The 12,853-nt window shown below is 46.3% G+C and overlaps 2 protein-coding genes across 2 annotated transcripts in view; both read left to right on the plus strand.

Annotated features, from left to right (window-relative positions):
- LOC117325331 (degenerin unc-8-like) overlaps positions 1-4,908 on the plus strand; it is a 29,578-nt gene extending 24,670 nt beyond the window's left edge. The window contains exons 11-13 of the mRNA XM_033881472.1: positions 2,216-2,301; positions 2,674-2,749; positions 3,971-4,908. Coding sequence (XP_033737363.1) covers positions 2,216-2,301; positions 2,674-2,749; positions 3,971-4,408 — 600 coding nt within the window. The 3' untranslated portion in view covers positions 4,409-4,908. The remainder of the gene's footprint in view (positions 1-2,215; positions 2,302-2,673; positions 2,750-3,970) is intronic.
- Positions 4,909-8,140: 3,232 nt separating this feature from the next.
- Positions 8,141-9,796, plus strand: LOC117326403 (proline-rich extensin-like protein EPR1). The gene has a single exon (XM_033883149.1). It carries the CDS (start codon positions 8,141-8,143, stop codon positions 9,794-9,796), a length of 1,656 nt encoding a protein of 551 aa, XP_033739040.1.
- The last annotated feature ends 3,057 nt before the right edge of the window (positions 9,797-12,853 follow it).

Below are 12,853 nucleotides of genomic sequence, written 5' to 3' on the forward strand. Positions count from 1 at the left end.
ATGTGTGTAGGTAATGTTACACGTGTGTAGGTAATGTTATATGTGAGTAGGTAATGTTACAGGTGAGTAGGTAATGTTACATGTGAGTAGGTAATGTTACAGGTGAGTAGGTAATGTTACACGTGTGTAGGTAATGTTACACGTGTGTAGGTAATGTTACACGTGTGAAGGTAATGTTACACGTGTGTAAGTAATGTTATATGTATGTAGGTAATGTTATATGTATGTAGGTAATGTTATATGTATGTAGGTAATGTTACACGTGCGTAAGTAATGTTACACGTGTGTAGGTAATGTTACATGTTATGTATTCAGTTTTATACCTGTGGATAAAGCATGATGTATACTCAGGAGCTAGCATTTGTCGTATTTGTAATATAGAATGTATCAAATAAACTCAATAAGTATGGTTTTGATTATTTCTTATAAAGCGAGACTATGGTGTCTTTTTTTGGCGGTTACGGCGATGGCAATATTTCACATTAAAGATTTGTATTTAGATCCATTCCTTAAAACTTTTAAGTCCATCCTGATATAGCGAAGCATACAGTTGACATCTCAGCAAAGCCTTCTTTAACAGTATGAAATAATGTAGATTCTTGTACCTAATACTTTAATTAATTGGAATGGAAAAGGTCCACGCGCCATCACGCTCACCCGAGGTCTTATATATTTTAGTCAGTTTTTGGCCCCGCACGTCAGCCTGTGGAGGTCAGTTGGTGTCAATATATGCATGTCATCAAATCCCATACTTATAATTGTCAAGATTGTGACTTTCCTATATAAACTATACTAAATCCTACCCCCTCCCCAGGGTGAAACGTGAGACCGTATGGTCATAGTTCGGTAAAACACATGAAGGCTAGCTCTTCCATCTTTGAAGGGGATTTGATTCTACCTTGTCTTAAACTTACAAAGAAGATTGGTTTTGAAATTTCTGTCAATTTGATATTTCTCAGAACCCTGAAATTAAAGACCATATAAATTTAGTTAACCTTAGGCTATTGAAGGTTTCTGTAATATTACAGTAAAATTGGTTCAGTGGTTTCTTTAAAAAAAAAGTCGTCGAAAATGTTAATTATTTACGAACGGACGATGGATGACGAAGGACAAAAGGCGATTGCAATAAGTTACTCTCGACTTCGTCTCAGGCGACCTGCGTGTGGTCTGCCGTTCTTCACACATTGATGCATGATGATAGGGCGGCTTGAATGTTTCCGCGGAAGTTCTTATACAGGTTTTCATTATCCCTCCAAATATTGTATGTGAAACAATTACCCTGTCAGTAGAGATGTGAAAAGTTGCCCTGTCAGTAGAAAAGAGTCCATCAATAAATTTTCACATGGATTGTGTATGGTAAATTTTCACAGGGATTGTGTATGGTAAATTTTCACAGGGATTGTGTATGGTAAATATTCACAGGAATTGTGTATGGTAAATTTTCACAGGGATTGTGTATGGTAAATATTCACAGGAATTGTGTATGGTAATTTTTCACAGGGATTGTGTATGGTAGATTTTCACAGGGATTGTGTAAGGTAGATTTTCACAGGGATTGTGTATGGTAAATTTTCACAGGGATTGTGTAAGTTAGATTTTTGCAGGATTTGGGTATGTTAGATTTTTGCAGGAATTAGGTATGATAGATTTAATTATAAGGATTAACTTCAGCATACTGTATATTCTTATATCATGACAACATAACACCTGTAGTGTCCTCTCTCATCACAATCTCTTTGTTTATTTAGAGTCCTCTCTCATCACAATATCTTTGTTTATTTAGAGCATAATTATTGCATCATTAACCTCTCGTTTTGTTAAATTAGGTCCTCTCTCATCACCGAAACGGGGGATATTGATTTAGGATTGCCCGTCCGTCCGTCCGTCTGTTACACTTCGTTTCCGCGCAAAAGCATCAACAATTATTATCAGATTTTCTTAAAACTTGGTAACAACATTAAATGCCAAAATTTTCGCCGACGTTATTTGACGGAGTTATGGCCCTTTCATTAACGAAAAATGTTATTTTTGGATGTTTCCGTGAAATAACGGAAACACATATTATCAGATTACCCCCATTATGAAAAGGGAAAGCGGCGGATATAAATTCTACGACTTAGCTTGTTGAGAGTACATTTAGGATTTTTGTGTTTTGTTTCCATGACATAAAACCTGTTCGAGCTATTCCTTATAAACAGATTCATTGTATCAACAGATCTATCTCCGGAAATCCGTGTGTGACCGTTTTCCTAACGATAATGACTGTAATGAACAAGAGACCATGTCAGACGAAAACCTGAGGTGAGTAACTGTCTGTTTACTGTTACTTTTTAGTAGGCTCGTTACCCTACTGTATCCCGGAGTTGGGGTATCAATCTTGTGATGTATATCACATTTCGTATACGAGTTTGTGAAGATTTTCGACGGTTGTTTAGCAATTTTAACATCGAAAGAAAAAATACATTCTCCGTCTATATAACTCGCTGAAATATAACATTTTCCATCGTAAACAAAACTGGAATGTTATTTTATCTCATATAACAACGTTTGTTAAGTTCTGGAAGGAGCATCATTCGGTGACGTACCGGACTTGGGATACATGACCAAACTTTTATCATTTTTTTATCATTTACAATGTAAACGTTAATATCATTGATGTCTTTTTCTTTACAGAAGAAACTTTTTGAAGTTGTCTGTGTATTATGCGGATCTAAACTTCCAATCAATAAGTGAAGAACCTGATATTGCGGTAAGTATACAAAAATCTAGATATTGGTATAGTTATACAATTAATCTGACTCGTGTACCTGTGGAGGTATACCATTATCTAGATATTGGGATATTTCATTCTATAATAAAATTAATAGTTGGGCAGAAAAAATACAATCAATCGACTTTTTACATCAAATGAATACATATCGTACACTTAATTTATGGACTGACATCGAATACATGTGATGTATCTAACACTGAGTTGGAGTTACCGTATATCAAATGTAGGAATATCGCACAACTCACCGAAAACCCTCATTCTATGGTTATCAACAAACAAGATGGCGAATAGATTCTTATTCAGTGAAATATTTGGTATGCTTAAACTGTATATGAATCCTGACATTTTTCACACATTATTATTGCATCAGATTTCATGCAGAATACTACAAAATACAGATCGAAACGTTATGGTCAACCATTGTCTATCACACAGGCTTTATTTAGACCGTCTATCATGTGCACATGTATTTCCTATCGTACACAACTCGTGCAGACACCGTGCTCGCCCGTCCATCATGTGACGTTGTGTGATCACAAACAACTGTATCATAAAAAAAACAGAGAATACCGACATGATAACGAAGCCGTAATTCAAACACTAAATAAATTGAACGAGGGTAAAATATAAACAAAAATATAGATTTGCATGGAGAAAGTTCAAAGGGAGTCGGACCAGGTGTTCCGGCAGAATAAACGTCTTCTGCTTTATCGAGGACACCCGCCATACAAGTCTAAAATAGATCCGGGTTATGTCACAGTCTCGAATCAGGGTTTGGGTGGTGACATCTCACAAGCATGAAACATGTCAAATAGTTCCAGACAGTTTAATATTATCCATGATGAACTCCATAATCATACCAACCGCGATATATATCGCACACACTTTGTTTCGATCGTCCATCGCTCATTCGTTCGTAAGATACATGCGCACATATTCTATATTCGAGAGCACACCGCGAATTCGCATGGACTTGATGCTTAAGTAGGTATAAATGTATATATACATAATACACAGTGGACGGTCTACTGTATCATTGTTTGACTGAGTGTTTGACTGACTGATTCAAACTCCGATAATCTGGAGCTGTACATGTAGTATATATTGATACTGTTGAACTCAATATTTTTTTTAAATAGGCAGCGCTGTGGGTTTATGGTAAAATATTAGTTATATAATTGATGTTTATCGTTTCAGAATGCACAGTTTGCCTCGGACTTCGGCGGTGCTATAGGTCTGTGGATAGGCCTTTCAGTCCTCAGTATGTTTGAGCTTGTGTATCTGTGTGGTATGATTGGGGGTTACTTCATGAACAAATCCTCTAAAAAACAACCAAAAGATAAGAGAAGACGGTACAGAAGCCGACCTTACCAGGACTGGGAGAAATCCTTCTCACTCAGTTACAGCACATCTGCAAACTCGGGTCATTCTAACAACGATCGGGACTGGGCGATGGACTCTGTTAACGACTCGCCCTTTTGCGCGCCATATCCTTACAGTGACGTAACAAAAAATGATTCCAGTAGAAGCCGAATATATCGTTATGCTGCGGATGATAGTGTTATACATAGAAAACAACATCCTTTGTCCAACGAATATCAGACAAATGGTGCTTACCAATACCGCCGGTGGTGATTGTATTATATAGACAGTGCTTACAAACATTGTCAGATTGATTAAATAAGAACGGTGACATATGTCGTGCATAATTTGTTAATTTGCGGATAATATGTGTGTCATAACCCTGACAACATGACTGAAGTGTCCCTCGGTGGTCTGGTTTCCTGGGTGATATGGTGCACGTTATACAGGGACGCGTTTCCGGTTCTGATGTGATAACGTCTTCCCTATTGACTAATGAACAACACTTCATACAGTGTTCTACTAACGTACAATGTAGTGCTATCCTGTTCGTTACATTATCATGTAGTGTTTCTAACTCGTTGTGTGTTGTCTTCTATCTGTCAACTGCCGATGTTCAGAAGAGTTTAGCCACAATGTACTACACAGTAGTTTCCTGATAAGTGACTATCGTATTTTTGTGTTGTTTTCATTGCATGCATACAGTTTTTGATACTTGTTAATATGTCAAGATTGCCGGGTAGCTTTTGAATAAATTGTAATTAGCTCTGTGACTGATCTTTCCTTATGTTTCAACTACTTTTCTCTTCTTTCATCTATTCTTTGAATTAGCTGATAACAAGGAGAACGTTCATACAAAATTTAAGAAGATCTAAGAAGGATCTAAGAAGACTTTTTTGTGAAATATAGATAATAAAATTAGACTTTCAAAGACCAAGAGGTATCTCTGTCAGCCATTTTCTTTTCCTCTTCAGATTCAAAATTGAACTGGTACCATCAGGTATCAAGGGAAACCCAAGCTACATTTGAAACTTGAGAAACATCCCTCGAGTACTTTTCAAGAAATACAAATGTAGCGATAACAAACTTCACTTGGTAAAATATAAGATGGTCGGCCACTTTATTTTCCTGACCACGATCAAATTTGCTTGGGCTCAACTCTGGAACAAGAAGAACCTGCATGTGAAGTTTGAGAAATATCCCTCATGTACTTTAAAAAATTGAATAGGTACAACTAGAAATCAAGGGAAGCCCACATGTGAAGTTAGAGAAATGTCCTTCTAGAACTTTCAAAGAAATAACAACAACAATGATTGGAATAACACAAGTGTTTGAGACCATGCGTCGATATGCATTTGCAACAGTTTATGGAAATTTTGGTTGCCATGGCCGTTACAACGGAAGCATAATAGAGGTTTCTGATTGGTAAGCTGGAAATGGGTATAAAAGGATTTTGAGGGATGGCAAGAACAATGCCCGTGGTCCCGAAATACTGCTTAGACAACTTCATTACACAGACCCCTGATCAATTACAAATAGAATATTATACAAGAATCAGGCACACAGAATACCTTACTTGGGCTTCCAACCTACCATCTAGAAAGAAGAAAAGCAGAGACCGGAATATATTTAACTGATATAACTGAAAGATCTTGACTTATCCGTACAGAGGCAGGTACATACACTAATGTAAGTCTGTGTTAGGAGATAAATGTGTACCTGTATATATCTACAGGGGTGCGTTGGTTTATACGGTGTAGCATAGCATGGTATTTTGATTCATGGTAAAGGCTTTACTTCTACATGGACACCCCCCAACTATTCACTAATAGTATACAGTTATTGTATATGTGTAAGGGAAATAGCACTTTTATTGTCCCCCGAGACATTAACTGTTTCCCAAGGCGAAGCCGAGGGAAATAGTTAATATCAAGGGGGACAATAAAAGTGGTATATCCAGAAATACCCATACAATAACTGTTTTATTATACCAACATTTAAATTATTCCATTTTGTTCAAGACTAGTAATAAAAGCAAAGTATGTTTCAATAATCAAATTTAAATGTAAATTAAAAATCAATAATTAAAAAAAATAACTGTTGTGTGTTAGCGTTGTCGTCGTCTTTCAGAAACAATCCTCTCCAACGCGTCTTCATCCAGATTATATAATCCTGTAGATAAAGCCAAAATTTTCTGAAATGTTCCTGAAACGCTTACGTTTTCGAAAGAGTTTTCGGACTTTATCCTAATACAAGGGATGGCGATAGAGACGATCCGAAGGGATATGACAAATGCATTGTCCAATCAGAATGAACAAAGCAAAAAAACCGCGAATATATGAATGCGCTCATTCCGGGTAAATAGCACTTTCGACTATTAACCTGGTACATAGCATTTTTAAATAGCATTTCTATTGTCGACCTTTTATATAAAGTAAAATAAGGAAAGGTATAATAATTCACAATATAGTCAACCTACCTTATCCAAATGTGTACTGTTTACATTGATATAACATTGTTGTAATCTTTATATGCCAGATATATGAAGCAAACACATTATAGTGACTTTGATATTGGGTGAGGGGGTCTCTTCACCATTGTTGGGGTAATTTTACCATAATGGTATTTTGACCCCGGAGTCAATTTGGTATGGGGGTCAAAATACCGTACTACAGCAGTCGTAACGTAACGACAAAGATCTGGACCGAGGCTGGCCGTCAGAATAGGACCAAGCACAGGGGCATGTCTTGTCTTATATTAAAAAATAGTCAGAAATACCTATATATATTGACAAGGGAAACATCCTATCGCCATTGAAATTCTTACCTATTTTTTTTCAATCTTATTTTTTCCGAACAAAATCCCCACCTACCTACATAATCCTACTACCGACCTCTTCAGAAGACTTCAATCTATCGGCTCATGTGTATTTTATATATGTAACATTCATCGGAGTAGTTGAAATCCAACTTTAATCGGGGACATGCTACAAAACTTCCAGCCTCTGACGGGGTTGTGGACACACGACCTTCACCTCTTGGCTGATACGATCCTGTGGGCCAGGTTACCCGATATCGCCTTCGGTGTTTAGGTGTGTTGCTTTTTACAATATAATGTTGCAGTCAAACACATCTAGGGCAAAGGATGATTTATATATGTAAACTGAGATGAAGTTAAACCACTGAGAATAACAGTGACAGTCAAGAACATTGTACGAATATCAGACTAAATGTGTTTGAAAAATTGTAAAATAAAATCTAATGGAGTTTTTCATTATAGTTTTTTTTTTTTTTTTTTTTGTAAAATATGTACACCAGGATTTATGCCAGTTTGGAGATACATATAGGTACTTGCATTAAAATGGATCGCTAGTGATTTTTATACATACAAATGTATATAAGACCATGCTTTAAATCCAGACACTGAATTAGCTGCCCAGTTTTAGTTTTCGTTGCTACATGGTCCGGTTTGTGCACAACACTCCTTGACAATTTCTGATATTGTAATGAAAAACGACTAACAAGCCCAGTTTATCGGGTTCCGAGTTTGTCTCTGGCACAGGGACCCAAGAATTTGTGAATTTGATAATAAATAAGTTCGATTTGGTAGCGGGTATTGATTAAGGACATTTCGCCGGAAAAGATGAAAAGCAGCAATGAGAAATAACGGAGGGAGAAAAAGGAAAACCGGTCATAACCAATGATGTGAGTTAAAAGTACAGCTTTATATTTAATTGTGTATATTTCTCGAAACAGCATCCGCACAAACCCCACCACCCAACACCCCTCCACTCTACCCCTCCATCCCACCACCCAACACCCCTCCACTCTACCCCTCCATCCCACCAACCAACACCCCTCCTCTACCCCCCCCCATCCCACCCCCCAACACCCCCCCACTCTACCCCTCCATCCCACCAACCAACACCCCTCCTCTACACCGCCAGCCCAACACCCCGCCCACGCGACCCCGCCATGCCCACAACCAAACCCCCGCACCACCGCCATGCCCAACAGCCCTGGCACGCGTACCCGCCAGCCCACACCCAAACCCGCCACGCTACCCCGCCACCCACCACCCAACACCCCGCCACGCGTACCCCTCAGCCCACCACCCAAAACCCCTCCACTCTACCTCTCCATCCCACTACCCAACAACCCGCCACCCTATCCTTCCATCCAAATACCCAACACCCCGCCACTCTACCCCTCCATCCCAACACACCTCCACCACCCTCAAGCCCAACACCCGCCACGCGACCCCGCCATGCCCACCAACCAAACACCCCCTACAAGAGCGATCTCAACCCCACTACCCAACACCCTCCACGCTGACCCTCCAGTCCACACCCAACACCCCCCTCTACCACTCCATCCCACCACCCAACACCCCTCTACTCTACCCCCCATCCCACTACCCAACACCCCTCCTCTATCCCTCCATTTCAGCACCCAACACCCCTCCACTCTACCCCTCCATTTCAACACCCATGACCCCTCCACTCTACCCCTCCATCCCACTACCCGACACCCCTCCACTCTACCCCTCCATCCCACCACCAAAACCCCGCCACTGCACCCTCCAGCCCACACCCAACCACCCCTCACCGACGCCTGCCAGCCCACCACCAAACACCTCCACTCTACCCGCCATCCCACAACCCAGCACACCCTAACCTACCCTCCACCCCACCACCGAACACCCTCCACCTATCCCTCCACCACTACCCAACCCCCACTATCCCTCAGCCCCACACCCAAGACCCCAGTACTCACCCTCCATCCAACCACCCAACACCCCGCCACTCTACCCCTCCATCCAAACACACCTCCACTCTACCCCTCCATCCCAACACCCCTCCACTCTACCCCTCCATCCCACCAACCAACACCCTCCAATCTATCTCTCAACCCACTACCCAAGACCCCTCCACTCTACCCCTCCATCCCCACTACCCAACACCCCTCCTCCAACTCCATCCCACCACCCAACACCCTCTACTCTACCCCTCCATCCCACTACCCAACACCCCTCCTCTATCCCTCCATCTCACCACCCAACACGCCTCCACTCTACCCCTCCCATTCCAACACCCATGACCCCTCCACTCTACCCCTCCATCCCACTACCCGACACCCCTCCACTCTACCCCTCCATCCCACCACCCAACACCCCTCCACTCTATCCCTCCATCCCACTACCCAACACCCCTCCTCTATCCCTCCATCCCACCACCCAACACCCCTCCACTCTACCCTCCATCCCACTACCCAGCACCCCTCAACTCTACCCTTCCACCCCACCACCGAACACCCTTCCACTCTTCCCCTCCATCCCACTACCCAACACCCCTCATCTATCCCTCCATCCCACCACCCCAAGACCCCTATACTCTACCCCTCCATCCAACCACCCACACCCCCACGCCTACCCCACCACACCCAACACCCATCCATCTACCCTCCAGTCCCAACACCCAAGACCGCCCACGCGACCCCGCCAGCCCACCACCCAAACACCCCCGATCGACTCGCCATCCCACACCAACACCTCCCACACGATACCCTCCACCCAGTGACCAAACACCCCGCCACTCTCCCTGCGCGCCCACACCCACAACAACCCCAACACCCTGCAAAACACCACACCCAACAACCCTGACACATACCCCTCATACCAACTAACCAAAGACCTCTCTACACCTCCAGCCCACACACCCAACACCCCGTCCACTACCCCTACAAACAAAACCCTCCCTCTACCCTCCACCCACCACCCAACACCACTGCCACTACCCCACAAACCCACCTACCCAACACCCATACACGTAGACCCCGCATCCCACACCGAAGACCCCCCCACCCCACCAGACCACCACCCAACACCCTCCACTCGACCCCGCCACCCAACCACCCAACACCCCTCCACGCGACCCGCAAACCACGACCCAACACCCGACACGAGACCCTCCGCCGGCCCCAAAAAAACCCCGGGGAGGGCCACCAAGCCCACCCACCCAAACACCCCTCCCGACCCCGCCAGCCCACCCCCAAACCCCCTCACTCACGAACCCGCCACCCAACCCAAAAAACCCAAACAAATACGCCCTGACAAACAAACCCCCGAAAAAGCAAAACCCCAGGAAACAAAAAAAAACCAACAAAGGCGAAAGGAAAAACCGCTCACAGGACCCCCAAGCCAAAACCCCCCCAACACCCCTCCAAAACCACCCCAGCCCACAACCCAAACAACCCGCCTACACCCCAGCCCAAGACCCCGCCACGACCCTCCAGCCCACCACCAACCCCACCCACCACCCGCCACCAACACCCAAAACCCCTCCACTCTACCCCTCCATCCCACTACCCAACACCCCTCCACTCTACCCCTCCATCCCACCACCCAAAACCCCTCCACTCTACCTCTCCATCCAAATACCCAACAACCCGCCACCCTATCCCTCCATCCCAATACCCAACACCCCGCCACTCTACCCCTCCATCCCAACACACCTCCACTCTACCCCTCCATCCCACCACCCAAACACCCCCACCACGAACCCCTCCACCCACTACCCAACACCCGCCCCCCTACCCGCCATCCCACCGACCAACACCCCTCCACTCACCCCCCCCCAGCCACCACCCAACACCCCGCCACCGACCCCCGAAAGCCCCCCCTACCCAACACCAACACTAAACCTCCAGCCAGACCCAAAACCCCTCCCAGCCCGCCAGCCCACCAACCCAAACCCCGCCGGACCCGCCAGCCCAAACCCCAACAGCCCACCCCGGAAACCCCTCCAGCCACACCCAAACCCGCACGCGACCGCCATCCCAAAAAAACCAACATCCGCTGACACCCCATCCCAACATCCCCCACTCACCCTCCATCACACACCAACCCCCCACTCTACCCCTCAAACCCACCACCCAACACCCCTCCATCACCCCCCACCCACCACCCAACACCCCTCCACTCTACTCCTCCATCCCACACCCAACAACCCGCCACCCTATCCCTCCCATCCCAATACCCAACACCCCGCCACTCTACCCCTCCATTCCAACACACCTCCACTCTACCCCCCCTCCCAACACCCCGCCACCTACCCCTGCCACCCACCAACCAACCCCCCCTCCACTGTCTCTCAACCCCCCACCCAAGGGCCCCCTCACCTACCCCGCCACCACGACCAACCACCCCGCCCACACTCCAGCCAAACCCCCAAAACCCAAACCCCGCGAGCACCCGCCAGGCCCCCCCAACCACACCCGCCCGCACCCCAACCAAAACCCCGCACCGACCGCCAGCCACCAACCAAACCCCTTCCAAAACCGCCCTCCAAACACCCCACCGAGCCCGAACCCAAACCCCAAGGACCCCCCTCCATCACCCCCACCCCACCACCCCAACACCCATCCACTCTACCCCTCCATCCCAACACCCAATACCCTTCCACTCTACCCCTCCATCCCACCACCCAACACCCCTCATCTACCTCTCCATCCCACTACCCAACACCCCTCCACTATACCCTCCATCCAGTACCAAACACCCCGCCACTCTTCCCCCCCTCCCACTACCCAACACCCCTAACTCTACCACCCCAAACCACTACCAAACAAAACAAATATACCCCTCATTTCCCCCCTCCCCAGACCCCTCCTCTACCCCTCCATCCCACCCACCCAACACCCCTCCTCTATCCCTCCATACAAAACCCCTCCTCTACCCCTCCATCCCACCACCCAACACCACTCCACTCTACCCCTCAAACCCACTACCCAACACCCCTACACTATACCCCTCCATCCCACTACCCAACACCCCTCCTCTACCCCACCATCCCACCACCCAACACCCCTCCACTCTACCCTCCATCCAACCACCCAACACCCCTCCACTCTACCCCTCAAACCCACTACCCAAACCCCCCCTACACTATACCCCTCCCATACCCACTACCCCAAAACCTCCTCTCTCTAATCACCTCCATCCAACCCACCCAACAACCCCTCTCCTCTTACCACCTCAATACCGCCCCCAACCCAACACCCCTCCTCTACACCTCCATCCCAACACCCCTCCACTCTACCCCTCCATCCCACCAACCAACACCCCTCCTCTACACCTCCATCCCAACACATCCCTCCACTCTACCCCTCCATCCCACAACCAATACCCCTCCCACTTTACCCCTCCATCCCACCACCCAACACCCCTCCACTCTACCCCTCCATCCCACCACCCAAAACCCCTCCACTCTTTACCTCTCCATCCCACTACCCAACAACCCGCCACCCTATCCCTCCATCCCAATACCCAACACCCCGCCACTCTACCCCTCCATAAAAAAAAAAATCACACATACGACCCTCCACTCTACCCCTCCATCCCACCACCCCTCCACTCTACTCCTTCATCCCACCAACCAACACCGCTCCAATCTATCTCTCAACCCCACTACCCAAAGACCCCTCCACTCTCCCCCTCCATCCCACTACCCAACACCCCTCCTCTACCACTCCATCCCACCACCCAACACCCCTCTACTCTATCCCTCCATCCCACTACCCAACACCCCTCCTCTATCCCTCCATCTCAACATCCAACACCCCTCCACTCTACCCCTCCATTCCAACACCCATGACCCCTCCACTCTACCTCTCCATCCCACTACCCGACACCCCTCCACTCTACCCCTCTATCCCACCA

Source organism: Pecten maximus, chromosome 4 (assembly GCF_902652985.1).
Source record: "Pecten maximus chromosome 4, xPecMax1.1, whole genome shotgun sequence".
NCBI classification, from domain to species: Eukaryota; Metazoa; Mollusca; class Bivalvia; order Pectinida; family Pectinidae; genus Pecten; species Pecten maximus.

Bases quoted from the DNA above. Each gene is read 5' to 3' on its own strand.
- LOC117326403 (XM_033883149.1), top strand. From the start codon at position 8,141: ATGCCCAACAGCCCTGGCACGCGTACCCGCCAGCCCACACCCAAACCC.